Here is a 25,095-nt window from a genome sequence, read left to right on the forward strand (position 1 = left end):
AGTGAGAGTTTTTTATATTAGTAAAAGTAAACCCCTGTTCAATTGCACAGCATGTGGTTTTGGGGTTCTGTCCTGGTTAAATAGCTTAAGTATTAAAACTCAAGAGGTTGGGAAATGAAAATATATTAAAACTTGCTGGTAGGCTTCCTGGAACTTTAAGTGGATGCTGACAAATAGACGTGCTGTCCATAGCAGTTTTTGCAAGAAAAGAGTTTTACTCCAGCCAAAGGTCCCAAAAAGTATGGGCTCAGAGGTTATCATTCCTGTGGAAAAAAATTCCAGAAATAAAGTATGTTAAGCAAATGTCTCAGTCCCTGACTGTCTCAAAATGGCAGGTAGTGAGGTTTCCATAGAATGATTTCTTTGTCAGAAGAATATTCCATATGCTGCCATAGCTAGTCCAGTTTTCTGTTTATGAATGCAGCATCAAAGGTGTGAGACTTCTAGTCACTGAGCCTGGATAAAGAGAGGGATTCATAGAAGTAAGCCAAATCTAGACCTTGGTTAAACCCATGGACGGAAGCTTGCAATTGACTTCAAAGTGAGCACAACCTGGTCTGGAATGAATACCAGGCTGGTTGCAGCAGTACCAGCTGCCTCATACACCCCCTCCAGCCTAGGCATGGAGTGGCATCAAAGGGCTTTTCTACATGAAAAAACAGCAGTTCTATAGTTACAGAAATATGAGTCTGGTGTTTTTCAAATCCTGCTGGAAGAAGAAATAATACTTTGTAGAAGTTGCTGTGTCCTCCTCTGACGGGAGTAGCAGCTCCTCTGGATGGCTCCTGAAAGTTTCAGTACAAGTTACTCTGGTTAACAGAACTCTTGTGTTAGAACTAATGTGTCCCCTTCTGACTGACACAGGCAAGAGAAGTTTAACTCCCAGGAGAAGCAATACCAGCGGACTCAGATCCCTGACCTTCTTTCCACCTGAGCTACTCTGGGCACATCTTCATTTTCTCCATCTGCCTCCACAGTGAACATCAGGCCACACTCTGCATCAGAACTAGTGTTGACGGTTAGCCTTGCCTATTAATGAAAAATGTCTTTATCAGTGAAGTTTAAGATAATCTGGGTATAAATTTATAATTTGTGCTAAACCACAATAAGATAATATGCTGGTTTTGATTGAGATGCAGTTTATCTTCTTCACAGTGGCTAGTGGGGGGGCTATGTTTTGGAGTTGTCCTGAAGACAGTGGAGATAATGCAGATGTTTCTGTTATTGCTGAGCAGGGCTTGCACAGAGCTGAGGCCTTCCTGCTTCTCACCCCACCAGTGAGGAGACTGGAGGTGCACAAAAAGTTGGGCAGGGACACAGCTGACCCCAACTGACTCCAAGGGATATTCCAGACCATATGACATTGTGCTCAATATATGGAAGCAGGGGGGACATGGGGAGTGATGGCATTTATCTTTTCAAGTAACAGTTATGTGTGATGGAGTCTTGTCCTCCTGGAGATGACTGAACACCCACATGTCCATGGGAAGTGGAGAATTAATTCCTTGTATTTCTTTACCTGTGTGCATGGCTTTTGCTTTTCCTATTAGATTGTTTTTATCCCAACACACAAGTTTTCTGGCTTTTACCTTTCTCATTCTCTCCCTGATCTTGCTGGTCAGTGAATAAGAGAGGCTGTGTGGGGTTTGGCAGCAGGTTGGGGTTAAACCACCACAACTGCTCTCACATTCAAATATACCTATTCACCTGCATTAGACTACTTTAAATGTAGCTGTTTCCCATGAGCACAGCCTTGGCCTCTGTAGTGCCAATTAAAATTGTGATGAAGGAGAGGGAAAAAAAATGGCAATTTCTTTCCTTTAGTTGAATCACAGCTGTTGTATTTGAATGATTGACCATTGTGGTATGTGAAAGCTGTATGGAGGGGAAAAAGCCCAGGCCCGCCACTGAAAGCTGCTGGTGATTGAACAGGATGCTTTAAAAAGTGTGAACACATCTATCCAAATTAGTTTCATTCTAAATGAAATTGCCTGTTACAAAGCATGCATATTAGAGAAGCAAGTTTTGGAAAGGAGGTTCTGAACTCTGTTGACAAAATTCCCAGCTGGAAAATCAAGTTTATTCCCCACCCAAGTTGTATAATACTGTGATTCAGTTAGATAATGCTGTGTTTGCTATTTTGATTAGTGTCTTGGCAAAAGAAACTTAATTGGAAAATGCTAGCCCTTTTTATTTTTCGTTTTTATTATCTTGGTTTGTCTCTCTAAATGCTTCCATGTGAGCAACTTCACTCATCTTTAAAGAATGCACGGGGGGGGGGTGGGGGTGAAAGATGTTTATTGAAGCCTTTAGCTATTATTGCTTGTAGTAGATAAGGTCGACATGAACAGTCTCCTTCCTCTTGATTTTTTGTGGAATTTTACTTAAGGATCAGTATGTTATATATTAAATGGGGGTTTCTGTACCACCTTACCCGGAAAGCATGTTTTCCGAAGTCTCCTGGTGAGAACAATCGTGGGGGGTTTGGGTTTAGACCCGATGTTGTGCAGAACACTTACAACATTGACTTGACCCGTAGCTTCCTGGATTTGGTTTTGCCGTGCCCATGCCCACCCGGTCCCGCAGGTGACGCCGTGCTCCTGGGGAATGCCCAGGCTGCGCTGCCCGCGTGACGGCTGGAATCACCTTTTTGACAACGTGGTTTGCTTATTTTTTTTTATATAAAGTGGGCCTCTCGCTGAAGCCGCTTTTTGGTCAAACCGGCTGCGTGGCTTTTACCGGCGGGCGGTGCAGGCCGGTGCCGGCCGCTCCCGCCGGGACTCACCAAGCTCCGCCGGCCAGGCCTGCCGGCGGGCGGAGTGAGCCGAGGCCGAAGCGGCTCCTCCTCCTGGCACTCCCCCGCACAGCCCTTCAGCACCAGCGAGCGCCTGGGACGGGCGGCGGTAGCTGCGGCCCCACAGGACCCGCGGTAGGCGCGACCCCCCCCGCGGGACGGGATGAGGGCGAGGGGCTGTGGCCGGGCCCGTGTCCCCGCGGGACGGGACCGGACCCTGGGGCGGCAGGAGCCGGGACGCCCGCGGGGTGACCGGCAGCGCTTCGAGGGCTGGCGGAGGGGCGGTCAGGGCTTGCAGCCGCTCCGCGGCTGGGAGGGAGCAACGCCTATTTCCTGGGGAAATGGGGTTTCGGAGGAGAGGGCATGTTTTGGTGTTGTAATTGCAGTTCGGCCCCTTGCCTCTGTCCGTAGTTTATCTTGAGTTTATAATATTGATGTCTATAGTTGTCAGGAGAAACCAGCCTAAGATGGTAGGCTGGCTATTACGCAATGCCTTTTTTTTTTCCCTGAAGGCGTCTTTCTCTAAACTGCTCGTAATATATGCTTTACCTTTTTCTATACCACATGTAATGCGAATGTCTTTAAGATACTTAAATGTCTTTTAAGTGTCTTCAAGTCATTTTAGTTGTTTTAAAACCAAAACTTCAAACTCTTGTAATGCTGTAGCCATATATGTGACAGAAAACAGCAGGAACATCTCCGTATTCGGAAAAGCAGTTCCTTCTTGCCCTTATCCTGTTTCTGGGCAGTAAGGGGGTACTTCCGTGGAATATATTTTTCTTTTAAAATATATTTCTAGTAGTTCCTGGAAGCTTTTTCCTCTTAAGGAGGAACTGTCTAGAGATAACGCTGTGAAGGGAGTGGCGGAAGCGTGGAAGGCATCTCAGCCTAGAACGGGGATAGATGGCACTGCGGCCGAAAGTTTTCTCTGTGGAGAGAAAACAGACTGGCGAGGGAGAGGAAAAGTGCCGGTGCAGTGCGTTCTGATGAAGGAGCTGATTTGTGAGGGTTAGGCACCGTAAAGCCCAGCTGCTGTCGGAGGTGGGAGGTTCATTCCCTAATACTTCCCCCCAGCATACAATTATTTTCTGTGGAGTGAGTCAGTGCTTTACTGGAACACCCATGGCAACGTCAGAAACAATACAAAACCAGTGCAAGTGTATGGTTGCTGAAAAGCCTGAGTGTATGAACGCTTTCCCCATAGCTTGGCTATTTCTGTAATTTCCTCTATTAGTTGCTTTAAGAGTCATGTGGACCACTCTCCTCCCACTGATGCAGCAGATAACTAGAACTGAGCATTGTTTGCCTGTAACTCTGTCCCCAGTGCATTTCTGCTGAGTGCCTAATGATTTTGTGTCAACAGTATTTATGATATTTATCATAATTCCTTTCTCTTGCCTGACCTTAGTATAAGGTCAGGACCCAAAACGTCTGTCGATACTTAAAATTTCTGGAGTAGCCATCACATTCATTTATGTGATTTGTCACTTCCTTAGCTTATTATTTGTAGTCCCCAGAAGTTTTGAACTGAGAACTCCATGAAATGTCAAAAGTCACTAAAATATGTAAAAAACCAGTAGTGAGATGGAGCTATTTCATGGGGGTATTTATGTAATCAGAATAAAGACATAGTGTTAGATAACTTAAAATACTTAACCTGATCTGCTATAAAAAAAATCAAGCCATGAAGTCTGTCTGATGTGACTATTACTGGAGATGCTGTTTCCTAGACCTGTAGCAAGTTTTGGAAGATGGAGCCTTTGGAAAATAGGGTCTGTTCAATAGCACTTAATCAGAGCTAAGATAGAGCCAACCTAATTCTAGTTCTGTGATGTAAGTGTATGTGTGTATATATATACATATATATATATATGTGAAGCTCTAGTTAAAGCAGTGATATAATTGAAAAGAGCAGATGGTTTAATTGTGACTATAGAAATAGCAGGGCTTTTGAACAAACTGAAAGTTTCATTTATTTTTAGCCAAGCCTCTATGTACTTGTTTGTAGAAACATCTCTTTCAGCTTCACATTGATTGGTTGGAGGCTTCCATTACATTAAATATTCGACTGAGTAAAGGCACTAGTGTGATTTCTTTTGTTTGTTTCGTACATTTGTTTACTACCTTGAACCATGTTTCTTATTGGATATATTTTTAAAGTGTTTTATGTTAACTGTTGGAAATAAGGCCAAGGGCTTGTCAGCTCTATATGGTGTGTTTTGAGTTTCTCTTGAAGATAGCAAAATACTGTTTTTAAAAAAGGAAAGAAAAAGGCTGCATGCTTACCCCTCAGTGATCAGCACTTTCACCTATTTGAAACTTGAGTTGTCCCTTTACTTTTGCCATTTTATTTGAAAGCGGGTGTGGTTGATATAAATGCTGAATTTCCTTCAGGCAGTTCCCCAAGCTGGGAAGAATGTAAAGTAGATAAGCAAACCTAAGAACAGCAGTAGGTTTTTACTGTGTATTGCTTCCATTGTTGCTCTGTGTTTGTTCCAGATTTTATCAGCACTCACTAGAGAATCTTGATGAGGAGTTAGATCCTGCGTGGGGTAAACCTGAAATCAGTTATGGGTCAGAGCTGGGACTCAGTGGTGTTCTCCTAAGAGACAATTCTATCATATTTCTTGTGTGGTTCTTGCTTGGCAGCTGTTTTGTGTGTGTTTGCAGTTGTGTCCCTAATGTTCACAGATGCTGAGTGTGGACCAGTGCCAGTGGTTAGATGATTGTGGCACCCGAATGACACAAATACAGCCCCACGCAGCTCCACTACCTGGCTGTTTGTTCCCTGTACAGTACAGTGTCATTGTGAGTCCGGTCAGTAGCAATGTTCCTGTCTAAGATCTCCAAAGGGAAACAAGTTCTTCCCAGATGTTGCCTCCTTTTTTCCCTTATGTGCTCTATGTTTGAGAGAGAATATGCTGTTGTACTTGGTAAGGAAAGGTTACATACAAGTCTTTTTGGAATTCTTGTTTGGTTTTTTTGTTTTGTTTTGGTTTTTTTTTTTTGTTTTGTTTTGGGGTTTTTTGTTTGTTTTTTGGTTTGTTTTTTGTTTGTTTTTTTTCTTTTACTGCAAAGTGTGGGTGGTGAGGGTTATTTTGAGGACATTGGGAAAGTATTCACCAGTAGAAGGGTGGACTTCCAATTCGGGCTTTTGGATCCTAATTTCTGGTGGGCTAAATAAGCGTCAAGTACATCAGTCCCATATGAGAGATCCAGATGAGTTTTAATGCTTCAGAAGGTCTTGTTTGTGCTAAACTTTACTATAGCCATATAGTCAACAGGTATGTGGAACGATACTTGCTATAATTAATTCCTACACCCCAAAGACCTCTGGCTTGGCTAGAAAAACATATCTGATTTTGAACTTTGGCTTAGTGAGTTGCTCTGAATTAGGTGCTTAAGTTGCCTGAAGCAGACATGGTAAATATCCCTTTTATTATTGCTAGAGATAACAACTTTAAGCTTGGGAATTTGCAGTTATTCAGTAAACAGTGTACTTATCTATAGTCAGAATAACTGGTTGTTGGCTATGCTTGGCAGTGTTTTTAAAATACTTGGTTTTGTGTTAGCTAGGAGAATAAATGCATCTTGCAAATGTTAGGATTTAGGGGGAAAAATACTTTTCAGTAGTAAGCTTTAAGGACTAAAGCTTTATGATCTCAAGTACAGACTAGATTTGAAGGCTGTAGTCTGGCTTTCTTTTCACATTCCTTGTTTATGTTTGCTTTGAAATACCTGTCTCTCTATTTTACTACTCTTAAGTTGTTTTTTTAATAATTCTGTTCCTGGAAAGAATTAATCAGCTGAAGAATGAGTAATCCTTTATAGCCTGGAATGAATGAAGGTTGGTCCATTTGCTCACTGAGGGGTAGTAACCATCCCAGTGTTGCTGGACAGCTGAATGTGTAAGCCTTCCCTGTCCAGAAAGTGTGAAAGTATCACTGTTAAGGAACAGTACCTCTTGTTCATGTGGGGAGTCCCAGGGCTGCCAGCAGAGAGGTTTTGTCTCAGTGTAGGGTATGTCCATAAGGAGTTTAGCTAAGGTCCCATGCAGCTCCTGCAGTGTGCCTGACTTTGGGAGCTGTCACTTGAACAGCTTGGTGTCTGTTTGGCCTCCTCTGCAGCCCAAACAGCTGCAGACCTGATGGAACCTTTTGTTCTTTTGTTCCACTTGCCTTTGCCTTTGCAGTGCGGCCACTCCCTGGCTCTGTGCTTCAGGCTTGGGCACAGCAACTAATTAAAAACTGCTGGTGTGAAATGAACAATCAGATATTTTTTAGTTGCTATTTTAGAGTACTGAATACGACACTGTTGCTGTAGTTCATGGAGTAATTGGTATTTACATATTCTGACTTGCACTAATGGTGTAAAAATTTATGCTTTCATGGTGGAACTTAAAATAGAGGAGTATAAATCTCTGAGGCATTAGTCAGTTGAGACTGACTAATAGAACATAGTTCAGACTATTTATAGTTTTTTTTTTTGCAACAAATGATTTTCTGTGACAAATTATGAGTTTGAAATAGAACAACCTCATTCCATTACTTCTTCAAACATCTCTCATGACCTTAATTTAGTTTTTTTCCTTGCTTGATTTCTTGTTTGGAAGGTTTCTATCTGTATTGTCATAAATGTTTTTACTGTGTATTTTATATATTTGAAAGAGAGTTATTAAAGAAAGTGCTACAAAAGGAAGCACTTGCATTAGGGCAAAGTCGGGATCCAAAATGAAGCTGACCTTTTGGAATTAACTCGGGCTTTTGCTGCACATGGATCTTGAAAGTCCATGCAGCTCAACTAAATTCTTTGGATTTTGAAGCCCTGGGTATATATGTAGGGCTTCTGTCACTGGAAGGGTTACAGGAATGTTCTTAGTAATGTTTTTACAACTCAGTTGTGACTTACCGGTGTGTCCCCATTCAGGTTTTCTTTGTTGGACATGGCATCTCTTTTCAGTTCTATTTTATTTTGACTAATGCTTGCAAGTGCTACCTTTCTCATGCTCTTCTCCCCTACCCCCTTGCCCCAGCATGTCAAAAAGTGCAAGATTATTTTCTGTAATAGAAAAGATTGTTATATTGAATTAGAATGAACATCAACACTAGCAGAGCTCCTGAGTCGTAATACTAGCAAGCAATTCAAATGGATAGTGTAAAAAACCCGTCTTATTTCAGTTTGTTCCACCATCTATTCAGAGCTGTGAGTTGGTTTGGGTTTTTTGTTAAGGTAGCTTTTTTTTGTGGAAATGGATGATGTGTTAGTTCTCTTTAAATGTGCATTGTTGGATGAAGTCCAGTAAAGGTTTGTGAAGGTGAACAGTGAGTGATAAGATCTGTGTAAAAGAGGTTTCCTGAGTTTTGGGTGGCATGAACTCAGTCCTGTTGGAAGGTAAACCCATTCTACTAAATTAGTTTTTTTTCGTAGTGAAAGAAAGGCAAGACAGGAGTCACATACATACACAGAAAACTTAATGAAAAAAAACAGAATTGCAGGACTTTTTATCTGTCAGGATGAAAAATATTACAACTGATACAGGAGATAACAACTTGTATGCTGCAGTGCATGAGTCAAAGATAAATCTTGCTCAGGCTGGTAAAATAGCAGCTGGTTCATTGCTGGCTGTGGTTTGTCCTTGTCTTGGAAAAGCTCAGTGGTGGATGCCTCAGCTCATATCTGATTAAAAACGACAGCATATTGTAAGGTGATAAATTCTGTTCTGCTGGTTTCACAATCAGGGATCAGTCTTGGAGCAGGTACTGTAATTTATAGCTTCAGGCTGCTTTGTCTACTATATCCTGGTAATTAACCTTGTGGAGGAGTCAAGGCCAAGGGTTTAACTTTACTTGGTGTTCCCTGTGAAAAGGGCATAATTGAACAAATAATTTTGAACAAATAAAAGTTAAGATTTTTCATCCTTTTTTATCCTCAAATTACTGTACCATGGCATAGCTGGAGCCTGAACAGCAGCCACTAAATAAATTCCAGGAATGGGTTTGAATGCAGTGGCTGAGCTTATTGCTGCTGCACCTTGAAGCAGAAGTTTTCTGGCAGCCTTGAACTTTCCTTCTTTATTTCTGCCATCATTAAGTAATTTGTATTTTTGTTATGAATTTCTTGAGTTGTAGTGCTTTCCATCTGTGCTGTGTCTTACAGCATATTTTCAAGATTCCTTAGCTTTGCCAATCAGCAGGAAAATGCTCAAGAGCCTGAATGGTTTGCAGGTTGCAGAGTGAAGCATGATAGCCATGTTCACGGTGGGAGTAAAACCTCGGGTCTTTATTTAAAGTTCTGAGGTGGACTCTGGAATTGAATACTGGGAATGGGGAAAGGACCTTGACAGTAGTTGTTCTTTATTTTCTTCAAGGCACTCCCTCTTTCCGTGTGTGGTTTGGTTGTTTGGATTTTTTGCTTGTCTAATGCACTACGTTTTTTATGACTGAGCAAACAGAGACCTTGCTGTTCCTGTATCCTCCCACACAATATTTGCAAAGCAGGGTGAGTTTCCATGTCTTCTGTTCTCTTGCCTGTGTCACCCCTTTGTTATCCGCAGGCAAGTGTTGCTCATTATGAACAGTTTTAGTAAAATATAGTGTATGTAGCAGGAGAAAGTGTGGAAGATGAGATTAGAAGATGAAATGCAGGCTGGGTTGGTGCAATGGTTGGGAAAGTTTATATTTCTAAATTATATTTCTATTTTTGAGTTTATATTTCTGAAATTAGAGTACTGGCCAACAGAGGCTTAAATGAACTGTGGAAAAGGTGGTGATCAGGGAAGTTTCTGAACATGAGAAGTCAGTGTGTGTGCAGATCTAGTTTGCCTGGAATCAAACCAGTCTGGGAAAATTTCCCCTTGGAAAAGCCCTGGATAAATACAGTGTTCAAAAGAAGCAAGTGGAACATTTTTATATAGAAACGAACATTTTTTTTCAGGTTGCTGACGTTGGCTGTTTTTTCTTAAACTCAGCTTTCATTGCCAAAAGACTCTTTTAATGTTGGGGTTTTTTCCAATTTGAAATGAGCCTTCTATATGGGATTAAAAGCAAGCAAACAGCCTCACTAAGAAAAACAAAACCTATCCTATTGCTTCTCCCCCTCTACCACAAGAAAAAGAAAGGTTTTTTTGCCTTAGATTTGTACTTATGGCTTTAGTGAAAAGGCATCTTACAAGTTTTTTGAATACGCTGATTTATTGCATTTACATGCAAAGCTAAAAAAACCTGAAAGTATAATTATGGTTGTACCTGAAGAAATAACAGTAATTTCCATGTTGTAATAATTTGTATAGAACAATGTACACATTGACATTATGCTTGCTAAGAACCTAGATTGTGCAGGTTCATTGGTTGTTTTTTGAGTGCATGGTAATAGTTACTTATTTTTCCGTGCTTTATTATGTAAAACCAGTTTCTGAGCTAGAGAGACTGTGAAGTGTGCCAGGCTGCCTTCTGTTGAGTTTTTTTGATGTTATTTTTTTGTGCTGCCCTCTCTGCACTTCCATGCTCCGGCCCTGGAACCCCGCAGCTCCCTCTGGCAGTTGTGTGGCCAGGTGCCAGGAGGGAGGAAGTTGCCTGCTCCTTTTTCCAGCAGCAGAGGGAGAATATGTATTTTGCTTTTTGTTTCTCGGCCTCGTGACTTTGGAGTCAGTCTTTGCATGAGTAACAGCAGACTTTTTTTTTTGTAATGCTGGGAAGCTGCATTCACTTATTTATTGATTCTGTTAGGTGCAATGTACTGGAGCAGAAGTAAGGTAGGGTTATAACTTCTGGTGTGCTCTATTCATTGCAGTTTCTGTTAATTCAATTATCTCTCTTTAAATTGAAATGAGTATGTGCAGCATGAAGTCCTAACAGCTTCTAAGTAAATTGCATATTCCCTAATTGTATTTCCTTATTAAAAAACAAAACCACAAAAAACGTTTCTCCATTTTAGTGTTGCTATGCAAAAGAGCCATGCAAACCAGAAAGGGAAATTAATGTGATCATGCAGAATGAAAACAATTTCACAAGAACAGCACCCCGCCAACCAAATCCAAAACAAAATTCCACAGCTGAAACCCAAAACACAGCAAAACATGCCAGATGCAAAAGATAGTGCTTTAGGGGAAAGAGGAGAAAAAAGATAAAGGGGTAATTTACACAGCGAGTCTGAAAATAGACTGGGACTTGTCATTTAAAGTAACCTTCAAAAAATTAACACTCATTTATGAAAATATAACACATATTTTCTTCATAGTTACTTTTACCATTCTTCCTGGTAGTTGTTCTGTTTAAAATAAAGCCTTTGTATTCTGGAAGCCCGTTTTCATTTTGTCCTTCATTTAGCTGTTCTTCTTTTTTGACCTCTGCTTCTATTTTGGACAGCTAATGACTTTGTTCACTTCTGTGCTGACAGAGGCACTATCCGTTTTGAGAGTCCCAATTTGTTCTAGTGATCTTATCCTATCAGTAAGCCCTTCATATTTTATGGCAATGCTGTAAGCATGAAGGTATATCCCTTCTCCTTCTTACTCTGACCTTGCACTTCTGCAGATGTTTGCATTTAGGGGCCTTCTAACAACTTCTTATAGTTACTTACTTGAAGAAGTAGCTTCTTTGTCAGATGGTTTTCTACTCTTCATTGGTAAGACAATTCTGTATGGGCTAGAAACTCGTGGAGGTTTTAATGGCACAGTTAAGGAAGCATGTTCAAGTAATACATCCCTAGCAACGAAATAGAAAAAGCAAGCAGTAAGTAGCAACTGCAACACATAACAAAAATAATGTGAGGAATAACTCTGAAACTGTTTAGCTATCTGTTTATTAGTCCAACAGAAGCAAAGTGGAAGAGGTTTCTCAGGAAAAAGCTGGCAGAAACTCTGCAGGTTGTCTAAGTTTTGGTAACTGGCTACTGCACAGATGTTGTCTCTTAGTGTTATATGGTGTAATGAGTGAAGCATTACAGAAAATAACTGTATCGCTCCTACTTTCCAGATCTTTGCAATGAGTTACCCGGGCTACCCCCCAGCAGGTGGATATCCACCAGCTGCCCCAGGTAAGTTGTTCAGATGAAGTAAACATTAACTGCAGTGGTGCTCCTATCTGGATGAAGAATAAGACTGCAGAGGGTTTACTTGACTCCCCAAAGCTTTCTGTACTCACTTGTTAAGTCCTGTTTTATCTGGGATTCTGATTTGTCTAATATGTGAGTTCTGCCATGCGCTCATGTAGTAAGGTCCAGTTTCATTCATCTTGAATAAAGCATAGAGCATTTGAACATGGTCTTAACTTGACCGAATCCAGTAAATGACAAGGGTCAGTGTCCAGTCCATACTGAGTCTTCAAAGTGGGTGGTGAGACAAATGATGATGGGGGAAATCATTCATACAGCTTAAAACCATATCCCCCAAAGAAATAGGGAATTATCCTTAATTTGCTATTCTTAGGCAGGTGGTTGCATACAGAAGAGAGAGGGCTGTTAAAAAGGGTAGCAATTATAATAACAGAAAGCTGATGAAATACTCAACCACTGCTTGGTTATCAAGCTGAACTTTATAGTTGTTAGTGTTGTTGAAAGGTAGAAAGAAAGGACTGGAGACATGTAGGTATGGTGAGGTGTGGAGTTGGGCAGGCTAGATCAGGAAGGGGAAGAGCTGTACAGTGAGAAGGCCAGCTAGCTAGGAGGATAAAGCTTATTTCTCAGCAGAGTATTCTGTTAAGTTAGACCATACTGCTGTGTGCAGACAAGTTTTATGACTTTGGTGTCTGTAAATGTACTGCTGTGCTCTGTGGACACCTCTCAAATTAGCAAAGTAAGTGGAATTAATAATATCTTCCTACTGGAATACCCGGACAACTTTGTACTTTAAGTGGTCTTGAGTCAAAATATGGTGTTAACAGTCTAGAGTGCTAACCTTCAAATAGGTTTAAGGTTGTTTCAAGTGAAAACTTACAAATTCAGTGATAACTAACATGATTAGAAATACCCAGTGAGACTTCTCTTTTTATAATAATTGCACTGCTACCCTGCACCTCTTCAGTTGATTTTCCTATAAGTGTTGAAAATACATTACATTGGAAATTTAAGAAGTAAAAACTTTAAAAAGTAAGAACTTTAAAAAGGCATAGTTTCTTGTTTCAGCACATCTGTGTTTGATTTCAGGTAGCGGTCCTTGGGGTGGTGCTGCCTATCCACCCCCTTCAAATCCACCTCCAATTGGTCTGGAAAATGTGGCTGGATATGCCAACCAGTTCAATCCCAGCCACATGGCTGGAATGGTGAGTTTGCTTTCATTTAATGTGTTTCACTGTGAGGTCCTTAAGGGCAAAGTTGTGTTTCTGGCATTGTCACTGAGGGGTTCATCACTTGAATTCTGTGCCTGTATGTCTAATCTATTTGGGTATTGAGCATTCAGTATTGCCTATTGAAGAAAGTGGTTGCTACTAGCTATTTCTTATTTTAGGAAAACAGAGCACTAGTTAAGTGTTGTTAACAGTCTAACTTCAAAAGTCATGGACATAAAACTAGTATAACTTTTCATTTGCTGTGTAGAGGAATAGGGAACTATTAGCACAGAATATCCACTGTTAATATATTCACATGGGCAAACACAGTCTGGATTTTGCCTATTACCTGGATTTTGACCAGTCAGAGTAAGGAAAAAAGCTGTGTAATTAAAGGTAATGATTCGTCCTTGAAAAGAATATGGGATCAACAGTCTCTTAGAAACACTGACATTTAACAGATGGAAGTAAAAACCTTTTACATTGACTGAAGAAAATGTAGACATTTCCAATGTGATTTTTTCATAGAGCAGAAGTGAGTGACATTTCTGACAACTTCAGTCTTCAGAAATCTGTTATGCTGCATAAGTAATGCGTTTGTAGGAAGATATTTGCATTATCGATGTCTTTCTGAGGCAGTGATTAAATGAAATGGTTTGGCAGTCAGCAGGCAAAATGAGCAACAAACTATCTAGGGTGTACCAGGCAATATCCACAGCACCTAGTTTCTGTCAATGGTGCACAATCATCTTATGTCAGTTCTGGTTTTCTCTAGAAGAGGGGTTTCAGTGGTAAAATTTTGATGTGGAGTATTTTCAGTTTCTGCAGAAGTCTTTCCAAGTGTAGTCCAGGAACTCCTGGTAGTTGTAAACTACTAACACATCATAAAACAGCCACAGGTTGCTTCAAGTCTGTGCACCCTTGCAATTACTCAAGGCTGTGGGTAAAGAAGGGATTATTTTGTGTAAAGTTTTAGGCAGATTTTTCCATCCTGCTTGCTATCTTTTGCAGATAAAGAGCTATCTGTCCGTGTTGGTGGGGAGGGAGGTTGTATTGTATTAAGCATGTTACTGAAACTCTGCTGTTTGTACTCCTTCCCGTCTCTTTCTTTATTGCTGCCATTGCAGGCATCCAACCTGGCAGGGACCTTTGGAGGGGCAAACGTACCACAAAGCATGTATCCTTCCACACCTGGGGGTTATCCACCGGTTCCTCCAGGTGGCTTTGGGCAGCCCCCACCAGGACAGCAGCCCTCGTACGGAGGGTACGCTCCCCCTGGGGGAAACCCAGCGTCCGGAATGCCACCTTACCCGGGATACGGGGGCGGCCCTGCGCCAGGCCATCCCACACCACTGCCTGGTCAGCCGCCTATGAACTACCCAGGATTCCCAGCAACTCACCCGGGACAGCAGCCCATGCCAAATTATCCAACAGGTCCAGCTGTGAACCCATCTGTGCCCTCTTACTCAGGCAGTACAGGGCCTGCAGTCACTCCTGTAACAGTAAGAGCATTCACTGCTTTTCTTTTAAGGTGTGACTGTATGTATGTTCCTCTACATTTTCTTTGTGTGTATTAGTGTAAACCGATCATAAAATTGAAAAGAAAGTTATGAAAAGAAGTTTGAGTGAATAGAGAGGTGGAACCTTTTCAAATGCAAGTAGTATAGGCTCATGTGTCTTGAAACAAATTGTTTTACCCTGGTATCCAAGAAAAAAGATTTGACATGAATTCAAATTAATCTTGCCTTTCCTAACTTTAGCAAGTATTGCCAGTTGTATATACAGTATCATCAAACCTTAATTGGAAAGCAGATTTAATGTCAGCAAACCTTGATCTTGCATTTTTTCGTAATTTTTGTCTAGAAATTAACAAGTTGCTTAAGGCAGGGTTGGTTTGAGTTTTCTCTTATTACTTTTCTCACAAAAAGAAGACTGATAACAGTGATCATCTTTCCTAAGTAGTAAACCACAGTATTTCACTATTTAGCGCTAATATGCTGTTAACACTACTACTGCTTAACACTGTTGATCTCATTTTAGCATGGAAACAGGGGTACAATCACTGATGCACCAGGTTTTGACCCTCTGAAGGATGCAGAAGTCTTAAGGAAGGCCATGAAAGGATTTGGTGAGCAGTCTGAGGATTTACAGTTCAGTTAAATGTAGAATTGCATGTCCATTCAGCACTGATCTTTTTCTATTGTTATGTGTGTACTGAGTGGGATAGTTCACATGTGATTGTCCTTGGTAATTAGAAGTTCATGTAGGCATAAACAACATCATGAGTTTGGTTTTGGCTTAAGTTTTCTTTGTATTCTTACTGTGAGCTCGAAGTTCTGTGCTTGTACACAAGAGTAGATACTGTGGATGAATTGAAGGCATTCGTGTCCTCCTGCTGGGTTTAGAAGAGGATGAAATAGAGACAGAAAGCAGAATCTCACATGAGGTGATGATCATTCTGTGATATCTGTGTGCCTGTACAGGAACTGATGAGCAGGCGATCATCGATTGTCTTGGAAGTCGTTCAAACAAGCAACGGCAGCAGATAATCCTGTCCTTCAAAACAGCTTATGGAAAGGTAAGTACCTTGTGAGAACAGAAGGAAGAAGAAATAAGAGCTTACATCCATCCCTTCAGTGGCAGTCAGAAGATTTAGTGGTGGGGAAAAAAGATTTGGAGGTGCATTAGGGGAAGATGGTTCTTAAGTCATAGCCAGTTCAGAGATCTGCTTTTTACTAACACTTGACTTCTTCATGCAGTGTTGCAGATGAAACTGGTAAAGCAGTTTCTATGTAAATGGTTATTTTGACTCTTTGGTTTGTGCAGTCTGTTTAATTGGACCTTAATTACCTCAGTGTAAACATTCCATTAGACTGGTTTTAGTGTTAAGTGGAATAGTTTAACTTTGGACATATACTACTGGTGCTTATGCATAAAGAATTCTTAGTAAAATGCATATTTTTGGTGCTTGCTTTTCTCAGGTTTGGTCTTTACACATTTTTTCCTTGTTTTTCCTTCTCATTAGGATTTGATCAAGGATCTCAAGTCTGAGCTATCAGGTAACTTTGAGAGGACAATCTTGGCAATGATGAAGACACCTGTCATGTTTGATGCTTATGAAATCAAGGAAGCTATAAAGGTTTGTGTAGGAGATGCAAATTTATAAGATAGAGGAAATAACTGAGCTGCTAAAATATTTGGTTGCTATTTAAAAGTTTGGACTTACTTGGGATTACTTGCTTTGATTTCCTATACAGGGTTATATTTTGAATTTTTTTCCTATATAATTTTATTACTTTTATTTTATACTAGGTTGTAGAAATCAAAAATCTGAAATGTTTCTCCTTTGCTTGTTTTAGGGAGTTGGCACAGATGAAAATTGTCTCATTGAAATCTTAGCTTCCCGCAGTAATGAGCACATTCAGGAACTCAGCAGGGTCTATAAAGCAGGTTTGATCTGTTGCATCAAAATTTTCTTCCTTTTCTTACTTAATCACTGACTTGTAGTAGAAATTTAGGAAATGAGCAGGGTTGTAGGAGGATTCATGACTGTCTCTTTTCCAGAATATAAGAAAACTCTGGAGGAAGCAATAAAAAGCGACACATCCGGACACTTTCAGAGGCTTTTAATTTCACTTGCTCAGGTACTTGCCTGCTGGGATTTTGGAATTTATTTGTTGTGTGTTTGTAGGTGGGGTGGATTTGGTGGGGGTTTTTTGTGTGTGGGGGTTTTTTTTTGTTGTTGTTGGCTTTTTGTTATGTTTTAGTTTTTTGTTCGTTTGTTTGTTTTTTAATTTAAGAAAAAAGCATCCTGGCAAAGCCCTCAGTAACACTTTAGGATCTTCTAATTCTTTCAGGGAAACAGAGATGAAAGTACAAATGTTGACATGTCTGTTGTCCAAAGAGATGTACAGGTCAGTAGAAATGCTTCATCATTTCTAATTATAGTCAACTGGATATTCTGAAATTTGACTGTGTGGATTCTGCTTACTGTTAGTTTTGGATACCTTGTGACTTCTTCTGATGCAATGCTTATGTTTGAGTGGATGGAAGAGATACGAAAAGCTGTGACAGCATTAGAGCTCTGTAGGGGCAATACAGAGATGAATCTCTTGGGAGTACAGTCCATAGGATATTTTACCTCTCCTTCTGTCAGGTCTTTGGCTTTTCCAAGTGTTGGATTGTGCTGCTTACTAAGGAAATTGTCCAAAGAGATTTGAGGTCATGGGTGTGTGGATTAAATTTAAACTATTCAACACCTGCCTTTGCATGTTGTTTAAGGAAGTCTGGAGTTTTGCAGCAAATAAGGCACTTGGACTTAGTAATGCTTGCCCCATTTCTTTTTCTGTATGTTCCATTTCACTGCATAGCAAAGGGAAAACCCTGGATTGTTTTAGCCCTACTAGTATCATTTAAATAGCCCTGTTGTTAGCTTTCTACATAGTGTGCCTTAGCCAAAACTCAAGAATGCCCCAGAACACACCTAGAATTGTAGAAAAAAGCTAGATGTAAGGACCATTAGGAAGAACAATTTTCAGGTACTTTTTGAACAATGTCCCCTTCTTTAGTAATCTGGGGCGCTTATGTTGGAGCACTTATGTATCAGAAAGCTAGGAGGACTGCAACCATAGCATAATATAGGAAGGCTAAAACTAGTTACTATTTATTGCTTTCTCCTGTTTTGCAGTAGAATATAGGCTAAGAAATAAGTGTATAAGGAGGAGAGGCTTCTAGGAAGTATATCTAACTCAGCTGTTCAGCCTGACTACTTTTCTGAGTAATGAAGTGTGAATTCCCTTCTGTGCTCAGGAATTGTATGCAGCTGGAGAGAACCGTCTAGGAACTGATGAATCCAAATTCAATGCCATTCTGTGTGCAAGAAGCAGGGCTCACCTTAGAGCAGGTAACGATGTCCTATGTAAACAGTTACTTGATTCTGTGGTGTGTAATGATAAAAATGTACAGCACCGCTCTGTGCTTGGATGTCCTCCATCTGTAAAATGAGCCTAATGAGATATCAGTGAAAAGCAGAGTAAATTCTGCTGAGGAAAAGGAAGAGTCACCTTTCTTAAATACCAGAGCAGGAAGAGGTCAAACTTGTTCAAATGATCCTCTGATAAAAGAACTGAAAAACTAGAATTGTCTCAGTCTTGCATACTTGTGTGTGCAAGACACTTGCAATCCTTCCCTTTTGCTTGTTAACATAAGTTGCTACATCAGTCTGTTGTGGTGGAAATCTTCTAGGAGCTACATAGAACTTCTACAATGTGCTGTTGGCGTGCGAGGTACTTATATGGAAGAAAAGGATTTATATGAGAACCTGAATATTTTCTTAATTTTATTGAGACCCAGAGCTTTCCTGAAAAACTCGCCGTGCTTTCTTGGTCTAACCCTTTAATGCAAAGGACAGATCTGGGTAAGCTAGGAGAAGCATGATAACGTGTAGATGGTTGGTAACTGAGTATTAATCCTTGAGATGTAAGAACTAGTGTGAGTTCACTGTAGTATCCAGCTGAGAAGTGTCATTAAAATGAAGCCATCCAGCACATTCCAATGCCACTTCTTGTTGCAGAGCTGAAATCTTTCTTTTCTGTTAAGTTTTCAGCGAGTACCAGAGGATGTGTAACCGGGACATTGAAAGCAGCATATGTCGTGAAATGTCTGGAGACCTGGAGAAGGGCATGCTGGCAGTAGGTATGTGCCACCCTAGAAGTTCATTCCTGCTGTTCAGCTACAGCTGGCACCTGTGACTTCAGCTAAGGGTGTTCTTAATAGTTGTAATTCCAGTTTTCTGCTTTTTATGTTGAGTTTTCTGTGAAGTCATTTATGATTAGTAAAGTGGGGCACTAAATTCACCTCAAAATGACAGATGAAGTTTTTATTTCAGGCAACTGCAGAATTTAATTTTCACGTGTTAAAATGGGGAGAGAATGATTAACTGTAATTAACACTGTTTTAAGAAGTGAGCTTGTAGCAACTGCTGAGTCAGTGAGAATGGAGTATTTGGGACAGTTTTGGAAATCCAGCAGAATACAGGCATTAAACCCTCTTATAATTACCTCTAGCTCTATTTAGTAGAAAGAAAAGTTAGATTTGATTGCAAAGGGTTATTTTTTTCACATTTCCTGTGGCTACAATTGTATTAAATCTTTGTTTTTAATTGCCCCCAGTACTTCTGAGGAGTGAAAACTCTTACCTCAGGTCTACTGTTGTCTCTTCAGAAGCAGTCTTTTTTTTTTCCATGAGGCTGGGACAAGGCCTCAAGTTGCTGTGCAGTAGTTTGGTTTTTTTATTTAATGCTTTATTATAGCTATAACTGTGAGCCACTTTACTGTCTTTTGTCTTTACATCTCAAGTTCTTTTTCTGTTTATTGCTGTAAATATATTGTGCTATCTAGAGCTCCTGCTTTGAAAGTGTTGTTCTTTGGTTTTGAATATGGTATTGATGTGACAAAAAAAACCTCCTCAAACAACCACGTACACAAAACTGAAAAACTCCTACCAAAATAGGAAAAATGAACTTTTGCATCACTTGAAAATGAGATAGGAGAGGATATTGGGTTCAACCACAGCAGATTTTTTTTTTTTTTGCTGAAGTCTTGGCAAAACAAAAATCAATTTTGAAAGCCTCATTTTTTCACTCGTGCCTTGTGCATATGTGAGCTATGTAAACTGCTGCTCTTATTCTGTTTGACCACACTGTTATTGTATTGATCTTTTAATGATCAAACTGGATCTAGCTCATTGTGTGTGATTCATTTGCAGACTTTTTCCAGGATTCAAACTTTGTCACCTCAGAAACTATTGTTAGAAAACCAAGCTTAGGGAAAAGAGATTTCTCTGTTTGTAGAAAAAGATTGCCTTGGTAAAGAAACTGCTCAGAGTTTAGAAGCCATTTGACCTCGTGGAGCTTCATAGTAGCTTGACAGGTCTCCATGTGGATCAGTGTTCAAAACTGAGACTGTAGTTGGAAAACAAGTCAGTAGCCTTTTGGGCAAGGCTTGTCATTAATATTCACTGAATAACTCCCTTTATTAAATAGATTCTGTGGGGGTTTTATTTATATGTATATTCACATATATCTGTATCAGTAAATAATATTAGCATCATTTGTTCTTTGTACCTTATTTGCAAGAAAAAGGGGATTTCTAATTGAAAATATTTAATTTTGCTTTCTTTAAAGCTTTCTGGATTGTACAACTGGTAACTTACAACAACATCTTTAAACATCTTAGAATGCAAGTGTGTTGTGTTAGCTAAATACAGTGATACAGAAACATGCATTTCATTTTTTCATTCATTTTTGGTTAGTATTGTACATATTGTTGACAGTTGTGTGGTGAACTGCTATCTGTCATCTGTATTTTCTTACTGAGAAAAGTACTTCTTCCTATACAGAATGTGTATTGCTATGAAAAACATATCTGGGTTTACACCTTTAGTTCTGTAATGATTCTGTGTGATTGATTTTGATGCCTTACTGTGCTATTAAATGTCAAGCGTGGTCTGTTTCCTCTGTAGTTTGCCACAGTTTGCATGATTGTTTACTTGTAACCCACATTGCATCAATATATAGATTTTAATTCTGATTAGTGATGGAGAATGCTTTCATTATCCTGATTAACATGACAGTAATTTGATTTAGATTTTGCTCTTTCAGATTTCTAATGAACTGTGCTAATTAAATATAACATCCAGTCATTACTAAATGAGCATGTTAAGAATTTTCAGGAGTGCCGCTGAGCTTTGTGGCTAAAATACAACTTTAAAATAAGGGTGTGCTGACTCACCCTTAAGGAGAAGGAACCACCTAAGATTCTCTGCTATCATAGATGGTTTCCTAATTTGCAGTAGGACAGGACTTGAATTTGTCACACCTTGCAGATGCATGGCCTAAACATTTAGAATTAAGAAGCCAGGAGCACCACTACCTATGTGGTCCTTCAAGTCTTCTGCCCCCTCCTCATCCCCTCTTTACCCTTCATAAACAAGAATCTGATAATTAGAATTCAAAGGGTCATTATGGCTGCTTCACACCAGATGGTTTCTAGTGGCAGAAATGTTTACTTTGAGCCATGCAGTGTAGGTTCTGTAACTGTATTGCAGCTACTGTTTGGATTAAAAATAATTTCAGTGACTAATGGAAGGGGTGGAAGCTGCATTGTATCAAGTGTACGTTTATGTAAAATTCAAGCATGTGACTATGTCGGATAAACTAAAAAAATTACTGATTTCTGATTGAGGAGGAATGCCTGATTTCTGTAATACTGTTCCTCTGTTCCTTTTTGCAGTTAAGTGTCTCAAGAACACGCCAGCTTTTTTTGCAGAGAGATTGCATAAAGCAATGAAGGTAGGTGTCTGTGACAAGTTACATAAACTTAGTGTGGGTTTTTTTTAAATGCTTATACAGTTCTTGGGAAGGAGCTGTGCAGCTGAAGGGATTACATTTTTTGGTGGGCAGATGACTAACAGGATGCAGTCGTTATTATGAAAGACTGGAAAAATCTAGCAAATTTGATCCAACTGAACTGAGCAATGAATACAACCGTACATAAACCAAAAATCTTCACTTGGCAGATCACAAATATGCTTAAAAATCATTGAAATTGATGCTTTTTAAGTAGGGAATTCTAGCAGAAATAAATAAGTAGGCCATTTAACTCACCAAATTTTCATGACCCCCCCTGTACCTCTGTCAATCCCCCTCTTTTTTTTTTTTTTTTGAGATGTTCTTGTGCAGAGAAATTTGTGTCCTACCACTAAACTTAATTAATTAAAGCATGATAGACCAAATTCTGTTCAATCTTATTAAGTCAGTGGGATTATGCTAATAATCAGGCATTTTGTTTTTCTACTAGTGCTGTATCATACACTTTTCAGTACATTGTACTGCTGCTTTGATTGTTTCAGGGAGCAGGAACAAAGGACAGGACGCTGATCCGGATCATGGTGTCGCGCAGCGAGGTTGACCTGCTGGACATACGTGTAGAGTACAAGAGGATGTATGGCAAATCCCTCTACACAGATATCACTGTAAGGGCTTGGACACCTTACCTTCCCTGCTATGACCCCCTTGTGCTGCAAAACACTGCTCTTGAGCTGAACAGCTGTTACCTGCACTGAGTGTAGCTGGCTGTGCTGGATTACTGCATTTGCCAGGTGTGGAGGCTGAGGGCACCTAAGTATTCATGGGGGGTAGGTGAACTAGAGATGGGGAGGAAGCTAACAGCCGAAGAAGGAAAGGGAAATTGGTCCAGAGGGGTTTCTGAAACCCCTCTATCCCAATCTCCTTATATGATCTTGTGGGAACCACTCAGTCCTCCAGCTGACTAACAGTGGTGCTCTACATCATTTGTGTGTTGGAAGAATATAAAGCTTCTAAAAGTCTTCTAAAGGATTGCCTCTTCTTTCTCTTGAAAGTACAAGATTTTGCAAATAGACTAAACTTCAGATTCTTTAGCAGTTGATCCACCCTCCTACTGCTATTAAGAGCTGTAGCAACAGCCAAGAGGATGCCTGGCCCATGGCAGGGTAATAAGAAATGGAGGAGAGTGAGTGGTGTCACTTTAATTTACCTTATAATTGAGGGTGCCAAACTTGTTAAGGCCCTGTTTAGTCCTTCTGCTGTGGACATTGAGGGTCCATAATTTGGTGGTGTTTGGAAAGAATCCTGTAGACATTCTGGAGGTTAGCATGTGCTAAATGTTCCTTCTACAGTAGTTCCATGCCCTGTAACTACCAATGTATGAGTAAAAAGGAGTGAGATGTTGGTGGAAAGGCTCTGTATTGCTTCTTCCCCCCGTTCCTCTTTTGATCTGGCATTACAATTTACCATTCAGAAGCAGAACAGCCCATATCTATTTGATGGACTGAACCTGGTCAAAACTCTGCTTCAGTAAATATGAGGTGGGCATGTCCACAGTTAGGTATTTGTAAACTCTGCTGCTTATTTCTGTAAAAGTAGAGCAAAAAATGTCCCTGGAAGCAAAGTTCTTAGTTTTTCAGCTGTGGCTTCATCTACTCTGGTTGTTCTTCAAATTTTCTTTTTCTGGGTTCATTTTCAGGGTGATACTTCAGGAGACTACCGGAAAATCCTACTCAAGTTGTGTGGTGGAAATGACTAAATGGAATACTGAGCTTTTCTTTATAAAGCTGCTATTTTCATGTAGTTGCTGCAAAGCATCTATTTTCCCCCATAAGTAAATATGTAATTACCTGTTTCTTCTAAAGCAATTGCATTTTGAACTATAATATTGCATATATCTTCAGTTCAAAAGTAGTAGGTAATAAATGCCAAACCCCCCAAAAATTCCAAGCTTATGTGCCATCTACTCAGGATTGTGTATAACACCTTCAGCAATCCATGAATGACAGGTCATATTTCATTTCTGCTTACATCATGCTGAAATAGTGTTTGTTTTATGAAACAAAAATCACAGTTGTATGATTTAAGGTGTTCTTTTGTATAAACATTGAGTGCCATTTTAATGCAGGTTTTATATCTGTTGTATGCAAGAGTTGGTTTTGGGCTAGCCCACTTCCTTATATGTGGAGATAGCAGCCTCGAGGTTTTGTGTCTAGTTGAGGCTTGTTTTAAAGAAGTTTTGTCAAGTTCTATTTTTTTTTTTTTTACCTTGATTCTTTTCAAGGAAGACGTGTTCCACATTTCATTCTCAGGCTGCTAAGGCAGCCTGTCCCAAGGCAGAAGTAATGTTGACAGAGTAAAGATTCTGTCATTAATGTTTAAACGTTTTGGAATGTGCCTTAAATATATGTATGTAAGAAGAGATTATGAAATTAAAGTGTGTCTTTGCAGATTGTGCCTTTTGGTGTGTTCATATAAATGTATGTGAATGATGACTCGGTTTATGTAACTTAGTTTTTCCATAGAGGTTCTCTTCCACAGGATTATTCAGAAATTGTTGTTTTGATAAGTGTTTGGGAGTTGTATGCTGTTGATGAGCAATTGTCTGTACATGATACATGTAATCTGTAGTTACTGCTCAGTATTTTAATTTTGCATGTTGTAATTTCTCTTACTCTTGGAACTCTGAATTTTTGTTCCCTGCTGGCATGGATGACATCTCTTCAGCTTGTTGTTCTCAAAATAAAAATACATAAAGGTAAAAAGTACAAAGCAGGAGAAACGTTTTCTAACTAGGTCAGTGAAAATAGACTGCTCATTAATCAACAATGTGCAAACTCCCCTTAGTTCACACACATATAAGTGTGCTCCCTCTGTTGTGTAAGGATCAGGCAGGTCCTTTCTCCTAGAAGGTGTATTGCCATTTGTCTTGAAAGTAAAAGGCAATGTCCTGGATTTAATTCTGGATTGCATTTGTCACCATGGCAAGGGAGGGGAAAGTAAAGATTACAGTGTTTGGTAGCTCTGTGTCCAAGTGATGGATTCTGACTGGGACATGCTGACAAGACTCCCATTTTGGTCAATGGTAGCAGTGTGTCCCGTGTCCAAAGGCAGAACAAACACCCATTTCTGTCAGACAATCTGAGCATGTCTTGAGAGGTGTTTGCAGCTGGAAATCTTTGTTGGCTGAAACAAATGTCAGGAGTTCACTTCTTTGCCAAGAAGGGAAGGAGGAAGCTTTTGAATTAAGGGAAGTTTGTTAGCTGTGCTTTAGTCCTGAACACCACCTGAACTTGTTTTCTTACTGTGACAATGCTGTGTTTGAAAGGCAGTTTGATAAAGCAAGGCTCCTGAAACATTTAGAATGCAAAGTGTGAAATGGTCTGAAAGCAAGTACCTTTTTATTATAAAGCACAGTAACACAGTAGACAAACTACAGCTGAAGGTTGTTCACCCTGCACAAATTCTGGAAACACAAGCTTATTAAATGACCAGAAGTGCAGCTGTTTCTGGCAACCACATTGTTGCATTCAGCTGTCTTCTATCTTCACAGTGCTCAGCTGGTATCTGTAGAGAGAAGGGCTGATGTAATTATTTTTGGTTATGAGAGCAGGATCAGTCTTTTTGGATAAATCTCATTAACACATGAAACTTGCTATTCTAAAGTGAGGAAT

The 25,095-nt window shown here is 39.9% G+C and overlaps 1 protein-coding gene across 1 annotated transcript; it reads left to right on the forward strand.

The window, feature by feature from the left end:
• The first annotated feature begins 2,880 nt into the window (after positions 1–2,880).
• ANXA11 (annexin A11) lies at positions 2,881–23,871 on the forward strand. The gene is made up of 15 exons (XM_062496981.1): positions 2,881–2,929; positions 11,767–11,827; positions 12,935–13,050; positions 14,184–14,558; positions 15,097–15,184; positions 15,540–15,634; positions 16,082–16,195; positions 16,416–16,506; positions 16,621–16,700; positions 16,914–16,970; positions 17,866–17,959; positions 18,655–18,750; positions 21,348–21,406; positions 21,967–22,089; positions 23,121–23,871. The coding sequence occupies exons 2-15, from the start codon at positions 11,776–11,778 to the stop codon at positions 23,178–23,180; spliced, it is 1,500 nt and encodes a 499-aa protein (XP_062352965.1). The 5' UTR covers positions 2,881–2,929; positions 11,767–11,775; the 3' UTR covers positions 23,181–23,871.
• The last annotated feature ends 1,224 nt before the right edge of the window (positions 23,872–25,095 follow it).

Source organism: Cinclus cinclus, chromosome 7 (genome assembly GCF_963662255.1).
Source record: "Cinclus cinclus chromosome 7, bCinCin1.1, whole genome shotgun sequence".
In the NCBI taxonomy this organism is placed as follows: Eukaryota; Metazoa; Chordata; class Aves; order Passeriformes; family Cinclidae; genus Cinclus; species Cinclus cinclus.